At 35.4% G+C, this 22,251-nt stretch overlaps 1 protein-coding gene across 3 annotated transcripts; it reads right to left on the bottom strand.

Moving 5' to 3' along the window:
• Positions 1–484: 484 nt before the first annotated feature.
• Positions 485–21,878, bottom strand: PRT6 (proteolysis 6). 3 transcript variants are annotated; one of them, XM_047324701.2, is made up of 19 exons: positions 21,504–21,878; positions 20,211–21,278; positions 18,824–19,992; positions 18,590–18,730; positions 14,047–14,290; positions 13,261–13,971; positions 11,274–11,468; positions 10,463–11,142; positions 8,977–9,028; positions 8,244–8,883; positions 7,397–7,602; positions 6,774–7,315; positions 6,590–6,694; positions 3,473–3,539; positions 3,202–3,279; positions 2,337–2,405; positions 2,142–2,248; positions 1,919–2,051; positions 485–1,044 (listed from the first exon to the last, which is right to left on the bottom strand). In XM_047324701.2, exons 1-17 carry the CDS (start codon positions 21,573–21,575, stop codon positions 2,174–2,176), a joined length of 6,114 nt encoding a protein of 2,037 aa, XP_047180657.1. In that variant the 5' UTR covers positions 21,576–21,878; the 3' UTR covers positions 485–1,044; positions 1,919–2,051; positions 2,142–2,173. The 3 variants fall into 3 exon arrangements, with proteins under 3 accessions (XP_047180657.1, XP_047180656.1, XP_047180655.1); XM_047324700.2 differs by having other exon boundaries at positions 485–1,041; positions 18,590–18,736; XM_047324699.2 differs by having other exon boundaries at positions 18,590–18,736.
• Between the last annotated feature and the right edge of the window lie 373 nt (positions 21,879–22,251).

Raw genomic sequence — 22,251 nt, forward strand, 5'->3', positions numbered from 1 at the left:
CTGATAAAATGATACAATGTGATATGAAATTCTCTTCAGGATTTTATGTTTTCTGTTATTTCAGGTTCTCACGCTGCCGAATCAAGGGAAATTCTTACTCTCAATTCCTTCGACTTCCACTTTTGGAATTGTATCAACTTATGATACCTAAACGCAGTAAATAAAAACACTCGTCATATTTCAGAATTTCCTTTTAAACTGTTTCAGTCTGCTTTTTCATCTGATTCTGAAAACAATTTTGAAAATTTCTTTCAGCAAATGAGCCTGGACTGTATAAGTAATGCAGATATGAAAATTGACAAGAACATTTGAACACAGTACAGCCCTAATTATCAGCCCTATTTGTTTTACATACCTAGAAAAAGCTCAAATTGAAAATCGCTTTCCTTCACAACATCCACCCACTTCCCTAGGATAACTCAAATGGCATTTCAGCAATAGCTAGATAGTGTATATACTTATCTAGTCTTACACTCCAATCCAATCCAATCAATTCTCTAGTTTATTTAATTCACCAAAATACGATACTATCATCACAACCGAGTCTTGAAAATGAAAAACAACCCAAATTTTACAATCAGTCTATTATTTAGCATTGTTCTTCAAATATACTAAACAGGAAACATAGACAGTAAAATTCGGAGTATATATACCCTGTATACAATATGCCCATAAATTGGCAATTGTGTTGTTTCCCCGACCTGCGTAGAGGGGAAGGCCCGACCAAACATCCAAACTTACGAGATGGAGAAGAATAGATACAGAACCAATAAATTGTCCTTAGACATTCTAAACCACTGATGAGTAAGGATAAGCTCATAATTCCACGAAGTATACCTTGAAACAATTGCTCCTCTCACAAATATGATGACATATGTACACCAGAGCACCAACTTCATGGAAAACGTACTTTATGGTAAGCATGGAACAGAAGAAAAGTTGCAGCTATGTTAGCACCGACAAATCTGTACAGCCATGACCAGCAGGTAGATCCCCCGACAGGAGCCAAGTTTTAAATCTTTACCCAGCAACTGTGTCAATCTACTGACATGTGAAAAGAAATAGCCTTGTAAGTATTAACTCATGAAATTTGTAAACTACTTTACTTCGGTGCCAAGTAAAAAGTGTACAATAAAAAATTAATATAGGGCCAAAAAATACAACTGATAACCCGCACTCCTTTAATCTACAGGTCATTGTCCAGAGAATTTGATAGGTTCAGTGGTAGAGTACTAGGAGAAATAAATAAGGAGGTAGTTATAACCTCCCATTGTTGTAACAGGCCTAACAGAGACTATTATATATGTAGTCTGTGATTAGGTTCTTTTTCTTTAGTTTTGGATTGTTTGGAGGAAACGGGGTCGAGGTTAAAACGAATTTTTTAATGATGAACTCTAAATCGTAATTGCTATGTTAATATAGTAGCAGCTTTATGCTAGGGAAAATACGAAAATAAATTGTAACTGGACATTTGAAAGACCCGGATTCTCCCTTCACCCCTCTTGAGTCTATCCTTGTCACAAATGACTAGATCACTCAACGTCCCCTCTTAATTATAGTCAATATGTCTATATTTTTTCTACCATCTCAGCACCCTCAACTAAGTTAACTCCTTCACTAACAGACTTCTAACTAATCTATCAATGAATTTCTAGGGATATATGGATCACTGGATGGCATTCCTTCTTCCTATAAACCATAATGATTTTGAATTAATTGGTGTAATAAACAAGTAGTCTCAGCCCAACAACTATTAACCTTTATCCAAATAAGAAAATCTCAACATTTTCTTAATCATTTGAGGCAGCTACGAATATTTGTGAATATAAAGAGGCCATCCAATTATCCAAGAACATCCTTCCATGGCAAAGATGACATTGAAATTGCTACAAACAAATTTCAATTATAACACGCACACCTTAATGGGCTGTATATTTCTAAAAGAAGACACAGCATGGAGTAGTGATCTTCTGATTAGTCAGGAGTGTATGACATGATAAATTAGCATATCTAGAACCAATTTCCATCCTCCACAGGTCCAGTAAAAAGATCTGCATGCACAAGGTCACACCACCAACAGATTTAGCAGACAGCAAATGAGGAAAAATGAGGATTTTGAACTGCAAATTCAAACATCAGACCTTAGCACTATAAGTAAACGTGTGGAATTGAACTAAACCAGGAAAAAGGAACCAATGGTGGTCTGACCCAGAACCTTGGAACTCCGGTCCAGACCATGAGAAGCAACCTATGCAGATAAAAACCATTGCTTAAAATGTTAATTGATAAAGAAAATGGAAAGAAAGATAAAGAATAAAGACAGAATATTTCCATACCATATACGTCAAAGCAGCATAGCGTTCCTCTTTCAGGTAAAGTGGCTTGCCTCGTGACATTTCATAATCCTAAAGCAAAGAACATGGAAATGGAGAAATTTGAAGAAATGTAAAAACGGTAAATTTGAACTTCTTAGGTTCAGTTACATATCAAGTGCCAAAATCCTGACAGCTTAAACAGAATTCCAAGACAAGAATATCAAAAAATCCTGACACCAAAATATGAGGTTTATAATTTTCACCACCCATTTCCTTCTCTTTCTGACATTATGCTAATGACCCCTGGCTGGGTTCGACTTCAATTTAAACATCTTGAAGGAATATATGTGTGTGTGTGTGTATTGAGAGTTTCTAGTATAAACTCTAATGAAAGTATTATTGGTGAAAGAAATTCAAACAGAAAAAAAGGGAGCAAATTATCCACCCAAGGGTTTCTCCTTTGGGATTCCCTTTCCTCTAACTGATCTACAGCCCAATTCCCTAAAGCAAAATTTCAGACTGAGCTCCCGTTCTTATCACCTTTTCACTATTTGAGCCAAGAGCCTAACCTTACTCTTATAACTAGCTAAGTATTTCTTTAACTGTTTTCTAAATAATTAGTGTTAAAAAATAAACTTTAAACTTAACTCAACTCTATTAAACCGACTTGTATAAGTAAGGTTTGCACTCAAGCATATATTGTGATTTGACTTTATCTCTAGTCGATGTAAGACTTCCAACACACCTCTCATACCGAGGCATATGCATTTCAAGTGTGGGACTTCTTAACAATTATATAACTTTCTAGGTTCTCTGAGCTTCTTAGTTGCAGAGGAAAAATAATATTGTTCTGTATGTCAGTAAATTTGTCAAAAGGTAAACTTACCTCCTCACCAAAAGCATCTAAATAAAGAGAAGGCCAGGGTGCTTGACGTGCAGATCTCTGTAGTAGGATTGTTGTTCTCTGCCAGTACAAATACAACTCATTATATATTCAGTATCCAAGAACAATAACTACTTAATAAAAAGCAAGGAAGAGATGTGTCAAGACAGCTATAAAAGAAGATTCAGAGGGCAAGATGAAAAGCAAAAAAGAATGACAACGGAAGCAGACAAGTTACTCAAAACTCAATCAACTTCAAGAAAGAACATGATACCCGAATCAACAGAAACACTCCAGTACCAGCTCCACAGGTTACTGCATGAGTTTGGCATCCACTTTCCCTTAAGATAAAAAAAAAAATCCTTTAAATTTAAATAAATAAGCAAATGCACGAGAAAAATAGAACCAAGGTCATGCGAAAATTTATGGACCAGTTAATTCCCCTAATTTGACCATTATTATCATGTAACATGTATACATAGTGAAGATCTAGAAAATGGTATTTTAGAAATGGTAGTGGATTAAAATAGTGAGACTCAAATATTTTAATATTAAATGGTTTTAATATAAATAGTTTCATTATAAACAAGTTTCATTAGTTTAAAACACATCATCTCTCTAGAAACCACTTTTTTGAGTTCTCTCCCTTCTCTCTAAGGGATCTTACACCCTATTAATCTTTTTGAAGATCAGAGACCGTATGTGTGATCCTCGCGGTGAGATCTTCAAGTCTACCCAATCAGTTTCTCAAATAGAGTAAGTCAGTTTTCTACTCTTTCTCTGGTTTTACATTCTTCAATGCATGTGAGGTTTCTCTCTATCGCATCTACCCTTAGGTTCTCTACTGATCAGTGATTCTAATGGTATATCCTGATCATGTTTTCGTTGTTTGTAGGTGTTCTATGGCCTCTTTAAGCTGAGAGTACAGAATAGAGTTCTCTAGAGCTAGTTGGAGTTTCTATCAAGTAAGGAAAGCTAGTTGTTCATTTTTAAATTAAGTTTGTTGTGTATGTTTAGTGCTTACATGTATGATAAATTGATTTAATTATCCTTTTTTTATGTATGCTAGAGTTAGTTCAATTTAAATGGGTATATTTGATTAGTTGATGAATTGATTTTTGATGAGATGTGATTTTGATGTTATTGTGATGATAAATGGTATGTTATGAAATTGTGTTCATGTTTTGAATTGACCGAAAGGTACAGGTGGATTGAGCTATCAAAGTTATGAGTTTTGTAGTTAAAAGTGGAGGTTTGATAGGTAAGTTTGAGAGATAAAGGTTGGATAGTTATATCTGGTATTTTAGGTCGTGTTTCATGTCAATTGAAACTTGTTAGAACTTAGAGTTAGTAAAAATCTAAGATAGAAATAAGTGTTAGTCAATAAGGGTGGCTTTAGAAGGTCTTAAGTTCAATTTTAGAGGTTTTGGCAGTTGAGTTTTTGAGAAAATGGATAGAAAGGCAAACCAGTGGTTTAGGGTCAGATCTTAAGTCATTTAAGACTTGTTGAGGTGTTGAGTTAGGCCAAATTTGAGTTGGAACTGATACTTGGTTCATAAATTGTTTTTTGTCACGTTTTGGTTCATGGTTCAGGGTTCTAAGTAGTGAAATCTAAAGTAATGAGGCTGTAATGATTTTGAGGTGTTAGGATCTGTTGTTGAGTCATTTATGACTTGTTAAGACACTGTTTGCAGAAATTTGAGTTAGAAAGTATTGTTTTGAGTTTAGGTATTTTTGGAGTTGTCAAATGGATCTGTTGTTGAGTCATTTATGACTTGTTAAGACACTGTTTGCAGAAATTTGAGTTAGAAAGTATTGTTTTGAGTTTAGGTACTTTTGGAGTTGTCAAATGGACTTCATGCACCTAAGTTCGGGTCTAATGATAAAAAGGGTAATTTGTTTTAATTCTAAATGTGATTTTACATCAATTCTAGGGCGTATGGAATCTATTTGATCATTAGAACAAGTTTCAAGTGCATCAAAGGCCAGTTTCAAAGTGTGTTTTTGTTGTCATGGGGCTCGAGTGCCCCCTGTGCGCCTGATTCCAGGGGCTCCAGCGTTGAGTGCCCGTTTTCTGGCGCTAAGCACCCAATTCCAGGGGCCATGGTGCTGAGCACTCCAGTGCTAGCGTTGGGCACTACTTTCAGGTCTTTGTAGGGTTTGTTTTAGGTTGTATTGGGATCTTTTATGAGTTGTTTCTAGTACTTTGAAAGTTGTTTTGGTGAATTTTATGTGCTTTGTTTACTATGTTCATATGAAAGATATGTATATGGAGAAAAGTATGAAAAGGAAATTCCAAGGAAGAAATTCTTATGGGTGGTTTCAACTTTTGTTAGTTTAAAATGTAAGAAGTCGATATGAGAGTTATCTTGACATTCTAATGATCATCCATGCTCATTTAGAGAATGATGAGTCATGTATGATGTCTGATATATTATGGAATTTCATTTTATTATTTTTTTTCTGTTTTTATCACTATATTACCCTTGCTTTTGTGTTATTGTATATTGTGTTTTCTCTTTTGCAATGATCACCTTAATGATATGAGCTTAAGGAGACGTCTTTTCAATTATTCTAACGAGAGAAGAGGAAGCAGATGGGTTGCTAGATGGCTCTACAAGATGTAGATCTCTGGCTTTTGTGATAGGTTTGTTTCACCTAGTTGTTCTATTATCATATATGTAATATCGGTGACTAGGGTCTCCAATAAATTGCTTTTATAATCCTTGCAAACCAGTCAATAGTACAGACTAGATATAACTACTACAGGAGAAAGACTCGATCCTCTTCATCAAGACACCAAGAAAAAGAATCATCCTAACAAAACCAAATTAAAAATGCCATCAACTTCCAATACCTCTGAACATTATTTCACCATGAACACGTAATTTTGTATTCCATAAGTAGTCAGCAACTCCCAAAATAAAAAAAATAAAACCTTCATTGATAAATAGAACTCACTCCTATGATGATCAAATATAATTTTTTTTGTGGCTTGTCATTGATTTGAAATATCAAAACTAATGATACAGACCATAGTTTCCTAACTCAAAATCTTTACCAGGTTTGTAAAATGTAATAGAGAGAATATTATAGAAAAGTACAAGATAACATCATAAAAATATAAAAGAAAACTTCAAGTCTGAGATGAAATGGTGACAGGAACAAATCTGCACAGGTGGAAAAAATAGAAAATACACTTTTATATATAGAAAGTTATGTTAGAGGCCCGAGTTAATGACATTCCAGCCAACAATAAGCTTGAGAAAGTAGTTTGGTTGAATCTGAACCAATGTAGAAAATTAAAATATAGAGACGAAACATTAAGTGCTCAAAATACATTTCCTGCCATAAAGAGTTCAATAAATGAAGAAACTGGAATGAAATGAACCTGCAGCATGATTTCCAACTTGGAGAGCACAATCTACCACATAGTAGGCACAATGCAGGGTCTTCAAGAACAGATTTGCATGCAAGGCACCGCTGTCTGAAACACCTGCTTGTATAGATGCTGTAAGAGTAAATGAAATAGCAATATGATACCCTACATAACACAACATAATAATTATAAGTACCTCTGCAAAAGATCCTGATAAATATTGGGCAATCTCATCAACTTAAATGGAACAGCAGGTGTTACGTGCATATTTTGTTGAATTCTACCAGATTCAAATTCCTTGCAAAAATGACGACACCAATTAGAGACTGTAGTTCTTGAAAGTTCATCCTTGAGAACCACATCAAGAGAGGGAATTTTGAACATGTTCTCGAGTTCATGAATTTTAGTGACCTCAAACATCTCAATATTGGCATTGCCCATTGTGTCTTGTGGGACACTCCACGGTCTATCCAATATATTTTCCTCATCACAAAATGGTGGTGGAATAAAAGAATAGAGTATCTTCCACAACAATGCACATCTTCGCAAATATGGAAAAGTAAACCTCCGAATAGCATCTTTAATATCAACACTGGGATCAAAATAATTTGATACAATGTACTGTGAGGCATTTGCAGACTCGTTCATAACTTTATATATGTCAGTAATCAGACAACCTGAAAGATCTGAATCCCTTGATGATTTATGCTTAGATTTCTCATGATAAATAATTATAGCCTGCATCCAAAAGAAATTGTTTAAGAAATAGCCACTCCGAAAGAGAACACATTTAATTAAGTTGGAAGCAGTGTGACCAACCTGGGTTACAGATACTGTATAGAAAACATGAACTAGGGACAACAAGGATTCTTCACAAGACAAAAATGGCTGTGGTAGACAAAAGAGAACCCACATCAATGTTGAGAAAGGGTCATGGGCAAGTACAGGATCTGAAGCTTGCCTCCAAAAGCTGTCAGTGTTAGACAGATCCATTTCAATATGCTTCAAGATACTTAACATGTCACCTGTGGATATAGTAGATATGAAATGATAACATTAGTAATATATAAATACAGTTATGTGTAGGCATGTAAGAATGGAATGGAACAAGAGTGGAGCATTCTTTTTAATAAAAAAATGAACCAAGGAGAGCAAAACAAAACCACTCCATTTAATTTTGCCCGCAAATACCTTACTGTAGAACCAAAAAAGAATCAGAAGAATATTTTTAAGCAAATTTCTACAGTGTAGATTGCATATAATGCACAAAAATAGATGGATCATAACTATCATTAGCATTAAGTAACTAAATTAGAAGCTTAAATGAAAAATAAGCCCCCGGTTCTAGTAGATACAATACCTATTATCAATTTTAAGTTTTAAGATACAATTCTATAAATTCATGTAATAAGTAATTAAGCTAAGAGCCTTTTAATGTTCACACTAGTGGAGAACTTTAAAGCCTAACAAATTTCAAATTACAAAAAAATCTCTTAATCAACTAATAAATTTATAAAAAAGTAATCCTGTTAAATGTAAGAACAGCAAAACATGAAGTTGTATTCTTCCAGTTCCATATTGAAAAGTAGTATAAAATTAAATACACTAATAGTATGTCATTTTGTGCTTGAAGCAAACAAACTAGGACTGAGAACAAGAATCATACCTATCCCAGAATTGTCACTATTTCCATAACTTGGAGAAACCCCAGCACAAATTGATTCTGCAAAGAGTTGAACACCTTTAAATCTTTGCAAAACGTGAAGAGAATTCTTACTTCGTGTATTTTGAACAAGTTTAAACATCAGGGATAATATAAAGCCACTTGAAGATTTAAGTTCTTCATACAAGGCACTAAGAGCATAGTTTGGAGTAAAAGAAGTCTTTCCACATCGTGCAGCAATTTCCATAGATGTCAAAGAGTACTTAAGAGTGTCCCACATCAACATTGAGTGGTTTATTCTTGAAAATCTTGATAACTTTTCTTCTTTGCAAGGGGAATACATTTTTGAAAGTACCCTTAGGAAATTTTCAAGATTTGTTCTGGTTCTGTCAATGTGATGCAAAGGAATAGAATTTAAGAATTTAAGTTTCCCAACTGCACTGGCAGCAGATTGCAGAAGCTTTAAGCCAGACTGCAGGCGAAGTGAATAAGTCAATTCACTTGATTCAGCTAAGGAGGGAGCAGTATTTATTGAACCAGTACTCAAGATGATAGATTGCTTCAAAGGCTTCTTTAATTCTCCAGGTAAAGTTGGCAAGACACAATTTGCAAGTCTGCGGCAAACAGGGCAGAGAAACTCTCCCTTGAAAAAAGAATGAACATTTCAAAATGCAGAGTGAAAAGATTGTAGAGGCGTCATAACAAAATGAAAATCAGTATTTAAGAAGACTTAAACCTGATCTGGGTCAACAATATGTCCTCCCTCAAAAACGATTCTTCTAACAGATCTGTTTGGTCACAAAAACAATAATTACTCCGTAGCAAAACAATAAAAAACGACTATTGACTCATTACTTTGTAACCTTTTCTGTACTGCCTATATATGTGTGCAACATTTAAGTTCATCAGCTTTGATTTGACTGAAGAACTCAATCATCTGTACGAATAATGAAAAATAATGACTGGACTTAAATTCTCAAACATTTTTGGTAAGTTGGTACATAAAATTTCTGGTGAAGGAAGGCTCTATTCATTCCAAGGCCCCGAGGCAAGAACTTCCAGTGACATAACAGAGCATACCACCCAATGGAGGATTTGAAAACAATTGATCCTCCATAAAATAATAAAATACATATGAGAAAATACACGAAGGTATTAATTAACACATAGGGTTCCTAATCCATTAACATGACAAAAAGGGAAACCACTCAAAGAAACACGAGCTCTACACCAAGTGGGTAGATGCTCCATGCATTATGTACCGAAGTATAGCACAAAGAACAGATTTCTACATAAACTTGGCTTCTATTCAGTTAAACAAATTATCAAAATATGGTCCAACGGCATCACACAACACTCCAAAAGCTTGTTATAGCTGTTTCAATCCCCAAAATCCTTTTAGTTCTATATGGTAACAAACCAATACCATTATCCACCTATAAAAAATGTGTCAACTACAAATAGAACTCTGCAATCAAACTCGGATAGAATAGGAAGTTGGTGGGCAAGTACAGAAGTTTAGGCAAACAAGCCAAATTTCCAAACATGACCACTAACTTGCTTCTCCCCATTTCTTGTTCCGCTTCTACAACCCAACCATGAGACTGAAATACTGGTGCAGTGAAAATTTAAGATTTTTGTGTTGTAATCTGGAGATCACAAGTTGGCCTGTATACCAGAGTTGAAACACAGTTGGAAAGTAAAAAACAGTGGAGGATAGTGGCTTCAAAGGTATACATTTTAAGGTTGCTTCTTTCTAGGCTTTAGATATCATATTTCTAAAGTGCTCCATCAGGTGAAAAACGTTTGGCCTTGATGTGTGGATTAATGCCCAGGCCCATACCCTGTATTGAAATTAAACATCTTTAATGGAAGAATCTAGGAGGAAACGATCAATTCAAGAGTCAAGACCAATGGGTCATCAAGGCTCTGATATAAAGTTAGAAATGAATTAAATCTTACTCAACCGTCAAAGATAGCTTGGTGGGGGTGTCAACTCAAGCCTAGAATAAGGAGAACATATTCTTTAACAGCATGGGGCATCTTAACACAACCTCATGCCCAAGGAATAGATACTTAAACCATGATATTTAAAGGACTGGACATTTGTAGGTAACATCAGGAATGGAGACACATGAATGGCTTTACGTTATATTCTTTACAGTCAAAAGGACACAGGACAAACCTAATAAGCTATGCTAATACGTCTAAAAGAAACATACCTTTCTCTCAATGAAGATAAATATCGATCAAGGCACCCTTGATGTACTGCATGCCCACAAGAAGAAAGATGAACACCATCACAATCTATAGGGCCAAATTCATCATATGTTGGATGCTGTGACGTAGATTCCACAGAAGCGGACTCATTAGAAGTAATTTCAGACATAGAAGAAATTTCTGACATCTCTAGCACAAGATCAGCTGTATATTTCCCAATCAACACAGATCCAGTTTCTATTATAATATTTGAATTCTCCCCAGCAGTGGAAGCTCTGTCATCCATATTCATCAAATTCGAAGATAATGGAAGACGCATTTCATCATAAATTGAGAGGTACATACACTGCTCTAAAGTCTCAAAAGAATATGGTGCCTTTTCTTTTTCATCATATGTGTCTGGGAGCTGAAAATTTACCAGTGCTGGGTACTTATTCTTGACATATTGCAGAAAAGTAAGAACTTCCCCAGGTTTCCCGGAAGAAGATACTTCTTCTGCAGCAATCTGTACCAATTGATTTAAGTGGGAAGATGAAGTTGTTCGTGAACTAACTGTATTCCAGTTCATTGTAGATGTATTAGTCTCATTGGTGTTGATAACAGGTGTGTGTTCTTTGTCTGATTGGCAAAGCTTTTCCCATGATGGGGGACCCCTGTTAACAGAGCTCACAAGCCTAGATTTCTTATACACCAAAAATACATCAATTAGGCCAGGTTATAAAATAAGCATAAATAAAGTTTTAAAAAAGGCAATGCAACAGACTGCAACCTATGCTTGATCAAGCCTATAGTTGGTATGACTACCAGACGTACCTGAAGAAGTACCAAAAATGAGATGGGAAGTTCAGAATTGTGGTCATGACAAAGGGAGCAAACAACTTGTTTAGTATCAGATTCTTCAGAATCTTGCTCACTCTCCAAATCCCCTTCATGACCAAGTTGAGAACCATCATTGGTAGTGGTATCAATGCTGGCCAAAAATTTAGTCTGTTGGACTCTCATCTTTTCCTGCATTACAAGCAAGGAAAACATGACCAAAGGGTGAAGACAGACAAATCGGCGCAATAGAACAGATCAACATGTCTAGATGAGAATGTATACCAAAGCATGTTGAGTTCTATAGAAAGGATTGTTTGTAATTGCATTGCATGCACATGTGAATTCATATTTATAATGAAAAACAGATACAACAAGAAACGAAATCAATAATTAAATATGAAATATTTGCTTTCATGTAATCAAATCATACTTTTAACACTCTCCCTCAGACTGAAACATATGTGTATCATATGGTCTAGTTTGTAAATTATGGCAGTCTCTCTATAGACTGAAGTAATCACCCAGAGTATGGTATGGTAAATTTAGTAAAACTACGCAGATTATTGGATTAAAATAAAGTGAGATAGATCATGCAGAGACCTTGACTGTTGAAATGCTTTCTTGTTATTGAAGTGACTCAGTCAAGGGGAGGTGTTCTAATTTCACATAAAAATATGCTCTTGACATTCTGGAGACAAGTTTGAAAAATTACAAGCCCATTCATAGTCCCATGGACCTTGTTGAAAGGATTACTAATAAAAGTCATGAAGGATGGTATCGTTCTAGTACCATGTTGAGAAGAGAGAAACCAAGAAGGAATATAATGAATTTTGTGTTTTGTACACACACGAGTACTCATATTAAAATTATGGTAAGATATTTCCCTATCAAATAACATCATATCTCCCCATTTAATGCAATCAAATTATATCTCTAACACTCCATCCCAAGCTGGAGAATATGTATGATATGATACAAGCTTGTTACAAATGTCATTAACACAAGACCAGTTGGGAGAATCATGTCAGCCAACTGGATGTTGGAGCTAATAAAGTAAATAATGACAAATGATATCTTTAACACTTCCCCTCAAGCTGGAGTGTGTGAATCATGAGTCAAGGTTGTAACTAATGCTGGCTGGACTATATGTATCATGACTCAAGGTTGCAACTAATATTGGAGGGTATGTCTGCTTCTATTGAGTAAAAATTACTTGGAGAGCACAACTGCCATAGAGAAAAAATGGTCAAAGGATATGGCAGTTGTTGGAAAGTAAAAATGCTCAAAGGATTTGTGGCAGTTGATCTACCTTTGAAATTGTATTTTCACCACATGATATTGTATTTTCATTAGAGGGAATATTCTCTTGAAAGAGCTAGAAACGTCATGTTACCTACTCCAGTCAGAAGCTGAATATAGATTTGTGGCTTTGGCCACTTTTGAACTTGTGTGGATTCAACAACTCCTTAAAAGACTTGAAATGTTGTGAAGTTAAGCACATGAAGTTGTGCTGTAATAATCAGGAACCTCTTAACATTGTCTCCAATCAAGTGCTTCATGAGAAAACCAAATACAAAGAAAAATTGTCATTTTGTTAGGGGGAGTTGTTGTCTAAGAAACTAGTACCAGATTTATCAGCTCTAATGACCAGCTTTGGACATTTTAACCAAGTCTTTTAAGAGGACCTAGAATTCAATTTACATGTTCCAAGTTTGATGCATACAATTTATACACTCCAACTTCAGGAAGTGTTAAAATAGTTCGTTATTTTTTATACAACCTAATTAAAGCTGCTTTTTGCTGTATCTAGTTTAAGGGTTAAGGGTCATAGGTTGTAGCCTTTTTCCTTTGAATGCACTTGTTCTCGCCTTTTTCATATATGTATATGTATAAACATAAGAATACATCAGCTAAGGTAATACTCACTGATTTTAGCATCCTTTAAATTCATGTATTAAAATAGAATAACACAATAGCCTACCATTATTGCAGCCTGCCTATCTCGAGCTTTTGCCTTGCGTTTCTCACTTTCAGAAGCCAATGATGAGATACTTGAGTCTCTACTTGGAAAACATTCAGAAATATGACAGACAACTTCAGGGGCAAGTTTTTGTAACTTGGTCATGCATCCGTTGTCAATCTCAGCAAATTTCTTCAGTAAGCTTTCAATTAGAGTAAATAGACTACAACCACCTGCTTCTACAAAGTTGTCTACATTCTCCCTCCTATGCATTTCCATCAATAAAACAAGAAGTGTCAACAAGCTTTGTTCACCAAAAGAAGTCTGAATGAATTCTCCAGACAAGGCTATTATAGGAAGCTGTGCCACATCATGGCATGTATCCTCACTAGATTCCTTTTGCTGAAAACAGATATCTAATGATAGTGAAAGTAAATGTAGTGCAGGTAGAAGAACACTATCAGGAGCACGAGAATCAGATGATTTAAAAGTGGAAACAGCATAAAATATTGCTGCCCGGATGATATGTAGAATAACTTTGCAAGTGGCTATTCTAGCTATCCCCTTCAGGGGAGGATGAATTTTGGTCCACTGGGGCAATTGGGTGGTCAGTGCAGAGACATTGCAAAAGCGCAAGTATCTTTCTTCAGCAACTTGTAAATCCTTTGAATTCCAGCGTAGATGATACAAATCCAATTCTTTCCAAAATGTCCATCGCAATGAGTACATACCCTAATATAACAAATAAAAATATCAGTACAATCAGGCTAATAAAAGTGATAATATTTTTACAAAAGTTAAGCAAACCTGATTAAATCCAGATGGATTCGAATACACAGCTACTGCATCTAAGATGTCTTGAAGTTGTTCAAACTTGGAGAGATCACGGGGAAGAGACTTCACCAATTGACTATGTGTGGCATCACCAATGGACAACTTATAAATTAGTTCTCTTTTCAAACTTTCAGCAGTAGTTAGCCCACAAAAGCGTCGTTCCTTTATTATCTGAATAATAAGAGTAAGCATTTCCTGTACTAAAACAGGTTCATGTCTGAAAATAACAAAACACTCATTAAACAAGCTAAAGAAGTAAATCATCCAAAAGCATGGAAAAAGGGGAAAAAATGCTAAGAATGAAGCATAAATCAGCAAATGTCCCTGTTTCCAAAAAGAACATAAAAGTTTACAACAGGTAAGAAACATATTCAGGTGAGATGGACACTCATCATTGTTTGACAGTTTCAACATATTACCAATTATGTATAAAGATCAAACTATTGATGAGAAAACATGTGACGAGTGGTGCATGACAATAGCAAGGAGGATACAACTAAAACACAATCATCAATAATTCCGGTTCTTAAGATTACCATCATTTGATCCTAATCAAACTCGGATAAAAACAATTATAGCTTATTAGGAATGGCAATGGGATGCGATAAGTGCAGGTTTGACTATCCCATTGCCATACCAAAAGGATATGAAATTTTTGTTTCATGTCTATCCCCAATAGGTAACATGTATACATATAACCGCTCCCTTGCTATTTCAAACATTAATTAAATAATTTTTTTACAAAAAATAAAACCATAGCAAAAGAAACTGTTATTTTCAAGGATCTAATGTAAAAAGAAAACATTTTAAGGGTTTAAAGAATTGAACACTTGAAATTGAGAGTCAAATATTCTCATGCGAAAAAAATAAACAATAAATGAAGATATTAAAAGGAATAGAAATAATCAAATATGTGCCCAAAACTATTTGATTTAATGAAGATGTATGCATGTTTGTATATATTCATATATATAAATATATATATATATATATATATATATATATGTATGTATGTATGTGTGTATGTATATATACATACACACATACATACATATATATACATATGTATGTGTGTATGTACACACATACATATGTATATATATGTATGTATGTGTGTATGTATACATACACACATACATACATATATATACATATGTATGTGTGTACATACACACATACATATGTATATATATGTATGTATGTGTGTATGTATATATACATACACACATACATATATATATATATATATATATATATATATATGTATGTATATGTGTGTGTGTGTAATATATATATAGACACGATCATCTTTTTTTTTCTCATTCTTCATAATTAAAATTAAATTTTAACACAGTCAAGTGGGTTTGTGAATTGTCAATACTTCAAACCTTGGAAAGGCTTTGGAATTAAGGGGAGTATTGTATTTATAATGAGTATCCAACTAACAACTAAAGCTTTTAAGAGGGTTGGCCATTCACTATTTTGAACAATAAAATGAGAAGCAATTTGTAGAGTTGGTTGTGATTGTACATGTAGCCATTTGATTCTGTTACTCAACTCACCTAATTTGCTCAAATAAAATTTGAATACATAAAATTCCAAAGATAAGAAGGACAACAATGTCTGTAGACAACGTTCACACTCAGTTGTTATTGCATAAGAGGACAGGATATGGGTTTGACATTCCTGCAGCAATAAAAGCAAGAACTAAAATGGCTCCTAGTAAATGGGAAAACTCACTTAATTTGAATTATTATTTGATAATTAGCATAAATCCCAATGTATATGAATTGCATTACAATTGAGTGGTGGAAAATGTGTGGAGGGTGTGCACCACCACACTTGCCAAAGCTTGCTATTAAAGATACTTGAATTTGAATGTGATGAAAAATCTGTTAGTTCCAAGCTCAGTTCCTCCAAAAACTTCACATGCACGGATCCTTCTCCATTAACCCCTTCACATGACTCCACTTCAAATTGGCCCGTTGCTCTTAAGAAAGGTATTCGATCTATTCATATTTCATATCCTATTTATAATTTTTCGAGTTATCATCATTTGTCTCCATTATATTTTATTTTTTTCTTTTATCTGTCACTGATAGGATATAATATGATAGGATATAATATGATAGGATATAATGTGATAGGATATAATGGGTGCAGGAGAGAAGGAAACAGTTTAGGAATTAATTGTTAGTTGGTTAGTTGGTTGGAGGGCCTTTATAAGAAGGCAGGGAGGTCTTGTGTGAGGAGAGCTTTTTGATAATAGTTGTGTTGACAAGAAGTTGTTCCTGTGGAGGGAGAGTGCTCCTTTGAGAATTGGGTGTTGTACAATTTATTCTTGTTCGTCAGAATAATATACTGTTTTTGTCCAGTATTTTGTTTGTGTGAGTGTTGTTTTGAGAGAAAGATAGACTTCTTCAGTCACCATTGTTCCTACAAATACATGAGGCACTTGACCATCATAATTGGCGACAAACCATGATTGATGAAATGTAGGGCACTTGCAAGCAATGATACATGGGAGCTCGTTGCTTTACTATGTACGACCATATCATGATTGTTCTGTGTGGGAGAGGCTACTCTAAGTCACATCAAAGAGACGTTCAATGTCATTAGCAAACATATCATGATTGTTTTGTGTGGGAGAGGCTACTCTAAGTCACATCAAAGAGACGTTCAATGTCATTAGCAAACATATCATGATTGTTTTGTGTGGGAGAGGCTACTGTAAGTCACATCAAAGACATGTTCGGTGTCATTAGCAAAACTTTCAAGTGCCTTTTTCTAGAAAGAACATGCGAGTCTTAAAGCATTTGAGTATTTCTAAGACATCGTATTCAACTAACTACCATATAACAACACATGATTAGAAATCCAATTTCTGCCACTAGGTTTTATCTTCATTTGGAATAGCGCTAACTTCCTTCTCCAAATGCTCATGGTAAACCTAACCAAGAAACCACAACTCAACAAACACAGAGACTGAGATAAGTAGTTATTCCAACTAAGTTTTGTCATGGTAATAGTCGGAGTAGTAGAAAAAGGAGCATAAATAGTAGAAGAGAATGATAGTGAACCAAGTGAAGACATTGAAGGGTACAATTCTAATGGATGAGGAAGACACGATGATTTGGATCTTTAAGATGTTGAACATTCTTATTAATATAAATATTACGATGTTGCATTTGTCTATTTGCACTTTTAATGTCTTTAGTTACTCGAGGCTTTATTTTTCGAGGGTTAAAGGAGCACTTTGTTTCCTTGGCCTTCTACAATATATCTGTTTTAAGAACTATGAGTTCTAATTAATGATGATTAGTGAATGAAATTTAGATTATTTTTCTATTATACATACATACATTTATATTATTAATTATTTTCTATCCCATTTTTGGGGTCTTGTCACTTTGCTATGCTATCCGGAAATAACAACTACAAGTTTACAAGTTTCCTAAGTAAACAACTTTAAATGACGGTCTCAGAGAAGCACAAAAATCCCAGTGGGTTCCAATTTCTATAGCAAGAATGCATTGCAATGCTTATAGGAGAGTAAATGAAGATGAGCAATGGGATCCAGCTTCCACAATTCCAAGCTTGAGGCGCTGAATTTTAAGACAAGTGTATTATTAGGATTGTTAAGAAATGAACTTTGAGCCTAATTCAACTCTATAAAATCAGCTTAAAATCAGCTTATACGATGAGGTTTACACCTATTTATATGCTCTAAATTGGCCTTATCTCTAGTGGATGTGGAACTTCCAACATATCCCTCATGTTGAGGTATATACATCTTGAGTGTGAGACAAGACAGCAATGGTTGGTTTGTTAGCAGCCCGATAGCAGATGGAACAATAGATCCAACAAACAACAAATCTCACTAGAATAAGCTTAAACCCATGACTCAGATACCATGTTAAGAAGTGAACTATAAATCTAATTCAACCCCACAAAACCGACTTAAAGTCCTCTTCTTAACAAGGGTATATTAGGACCATTTTAATATTAATGGGCTAGTTAATTAGTTAGGAATTGAGTAGTTAGTAAGATGTAAATATGTGAAGAAGGATAGAATAGAGGCAGAGTTGTTTGTTTGTATATTAATCATTAGCTCTTTGTAAATGGAGAAATCTTTTGTAAAAGGAGAAATGCTTTCTGAAAGGAGAAATCCTTTGTGAAAGGGGTATCCTTGGAAGAGAGACCGACATTTATAAAATGATGGTAATTTAGATGAGTTCAACAAGATAGATGTAGTAAAGAAAGGCATCCCATACAAGGGCAACTAAATTCATGAGAGCATTTTTACATTCAGAGCTAGCATAAAAGGGCTGCAAAACAACAAAGGACTACTAACTAAAGTTACAGAGGGCCATAACAAAAAAGGGGGTCAATCCAGAAAAACATTATATTGTTTATGAACTTGCATACCATTAACTTCCAATACTACTGCAAATTTAAGGATTTCAAAATAACAAACATGCATGATAAGTTTTCTTTGTTGCAAGAGACTACATACTCGCTAGATCGTTCAAGATTTAGAATTAAGTAGTTTGACAGCCCAAAGCGCTCCAGAATTCTACTGACAAAGAGATCTTCTGGAGCAAGTGCAGCACAACACTGAAGAAGAAATAGATCAAGCTCCAGACCTTGTTCAGACCTGTTGCTTGTCGAAATAACAAAACAATATAGTATAATGAAATGAATGAGTTTCAACCCTCATAAAGTATATAATAATACAAGATGGACTTACCAGCGTACTGATCGATACAATTCACATGATAGCAAAGCAGCATCTCCATTTTTACGCCACATTCCAGCATGGACTTCAGCACAAAAGACCCTAATCCGCAATGGATGCTCCATTATATTGGCAGAGAAACCAAATGGATGGCTTCCTCGTAAAGCTTGCTCAAAGAAGTCATTGTAACTAGTTGACAATGAATTAGAAGGAGAAGCATGAGTCACGTCTGAGACTTCTGATTGACAGAAATATTTTTTCATTGCCTTTTGTAACAGCATGGAAAGCAATCTATGTAACGGAATGTGCACAGATATATCTTGTGAACTCACATCATAGACTATTTGTGGCCAATCGGGTAATGATAGAAAACGTGGACCATCTGATTCCACGAGAATATCTTCTTCCATGGCATTATCATCAGAACTAGAACGAGTACAGGTATTTTCCGAATCCATTTCACTATTTTCAGAACATTGCTTACCATGATCTTCACTTGTGCTGGCAAGCCTACCAAACGCATATTTACCCCTTCCAAACTTAGATATTGTTCTCTTAAATGCTGAAAAATTGCTATCGCAGGCACTACCACTGTTTGGAGATAATAAATTAGGAGGCACAGCATGAATATTCTCAACTCTCAACCAATTCTCAATAGCCCTTAAACACTCACATATCAACCCAGTGACAGCACGTGGAAGAGGCAGATTTGAAGATGCATCAGTTTTTATCTCACAAAGCTTTGGAGCAGCAAAGACACTACTCCGGCTCGTAACATTACATGCAGAGCTTTCCTCAGATCTCCTCCCTACCTTTGCATGCCTTACATTATCCCCATCATCTGAATCATTAATTTTAGAGTTCCAAGCAGTTTCATCATCTATTTCCCCCTTGCTAGCATCAGAAAATGCCCCATCCACCAATACAGAGTGAATATTGGCAATAGAATGCCCTAAAATAAAAGGGTAGTGGACATTCTCATTTTCTTCTTCTATATGTTGACCCGATTCTCTCTTTTGAGGATTCATCCCTTGTACAAAGGACAGAAGTCTCATCCATGTTCTCGAGATATCTTGCTGGTCATTGGTTACATATTTTGGCACTACCACATGGCTCATAACAAATCGAATATCTTCAACAGTACGTATTGTTGTCTCAAATATATTAGCCCACCTGGATACCTACAAAAATATCCTATATTTCTTTAATGAAATGTCACGAAAGAAGACTAGAAACATAATAATCTTGAGAAGTATACACACATTCATTAACATAAAATTCTTAACCAACTTCAATACCAGAACAACTTCAAATTTTACAGAAGGATGAAAACCAGACAGACATTCTTTATCCTGGCACATCTTGACATCATAACTACAAAATTGTAACAACTCATTACCTGTAAGCGTCCATCATCAGAGCAAGAAACGAAAATATTTTCAACGCATCCCAATAGCATGGTTAGTAGATTGGTTTCCTTCAAAAGGCGTGGGGTAAGGGTGGGCACTGTAAGTATCTGCACAGAGAAAATTGGTAGTAGTGGGTACTTCTTAAGAGGAAAGTCACTGGAGTCTTTTGTGGCCTCATTTATGACACTTGGATAGTAAGCGAGAAAAACTTTAGCAAAATCATACTTAAAACTTTGTTCTCCCAACAATTTCAGCAGTAGCTCATGGAGTTTCTTTACAACAACCTCAGTTAAGAACCTCTCAGCTCTCACCAGCATGCTAATTAAACCATCAGAAGAAAGCAACAATCTAGCAACAAAACTGAGCAAACTCTCACTGTGCTTGCAAAATTCTAGAAGCATATCAACCACAGCATAGGTTAGCTCATTTGCTGGCTGCTTTCTTTCAGTATATTCACTCGCCAATGTTAGCTTAACTCTCCAACAATTGAAAAGAGAACCGAGAACAGGATCAACAGAGCTTGCGAATTCCTTCGGAAGCGGTTGTATCTGTTCAGCACCCTGGTGCAATGAACAGAACCCCTCACGCTTCCATGCAGTCACATCCCCACAATCACAGCAACCACCACCCGTGTATATAACACAATAATCATGACCCTTGTGATCCCCTTTCTCAAAACATGGAACACAGATAGCACATGTTGGGTCGTGCTCACAAGTCCTACACCTGTAAGCTATATCGTTGTGGCCCCAAACAGCCCCACAGACACCCCTCTGCCCAACAGACATCTCGGAAAGCCTTCTCAGAGCACCACCGGGGTCACCCTCAAACATCAACCACTGCAACCACACCATGCTCTCATGAAACCTCTTTTTCATGATCACACCCGACATCTTTTTAGAAGTCAATCTAGATGCTTGAAAGGCATCAGCCACTTCTGCATCAGTAGGCAATATAACAGACACCAGCTCAGGTATCAAAGCCCTCTTATCCTTAACAAAAGCAATCAAACCAGGTTGGTCGAGCTGCTCCTCAGGAACACCAAATTGGGCAAGCCTCTGCAAACCGAGCCAAAACCACATATCAAACACCCAATTCAACAGTCTGTATCCATTAACCAAAAAAATCATCCAATCCAAAACCCAGAAATAGTTCAAAACAGCTAAGCCAATCCAAACAATTCTTTAGTCAAATGCAAGGAGAATCAAACAGTGACCAGGCCAACAAGAGTATGAATTTCTACAATAGTAAAAAAACGAGGTGAATCGTAGAAAAGGCGTTACCCGAACGACTCGATCGCGAGGTTTGAGGGGTTGGCAATCGGAGGGCGAATCGATTTCCATGTTATCGGCCATGAGGGAGCGCCAAAAGCGAAGGAGGCAACAGCACAAGGAGCGAGGATCGAACCCTGAACCTTCACTCCCCAGGTTTGATTTTTTTTCACTTTAATAATTCCGCAGCAAAACGAGAAATTGAACGGTGAGAAGAACGCAGAGACAATACGCGCCGGTTAAAACCCTAATGGAATTTCCAGAAAGCCCCAAATTTTTGTGCGCAACGAAATCCCATGAATCATTGTGATGACGATGACGCTGAATGCAGCAACTCACACTCGAACACTCTTCCCTCGTGTCTCGTGTCTTCTTCGTATTACTCTGTCACGTACATAATAAGGATTTATACGTAAACACTAACTTTAACTTATCCGTCACCCATATCATTAGTGATTAGATTTGTTTCTTGCTATTCTTTTATGTATAGTTTATATTTATTGCTTAACTTTTTTATTTTTATTATCTAAAACATGACTATAAAATATTAAGAGTATTTTTACTGATTATAATGCTTAATAAAATTAAAACTAATTTATAACTATTATTTTATTCATTTTATATTATAATTTTTTTATTAAAAGTTATAGATATTTCTATTATAAAATTATAACATTCTAAATATAGTAAAAAAATATTTGTATGGTCACTTTTAGGTATAAAATTCTTTTATAATTTCTGTAACTTACAGCTATTTTTT

Source organism: Vigna umbellata, chromosome 5, assembly GCF_029865625.1.
Source record: "Vigna umbellata cultivar VRB3 chromosome 5, Vumbellata_1.0, whole genome shotgun sequence".
Lineage (NCBI taxonomy): Eukaryota > Viridiplantae > Streptophyta > Magnoliopsida > Fabales > Fabaceae > Vigna > Vigna umbellata.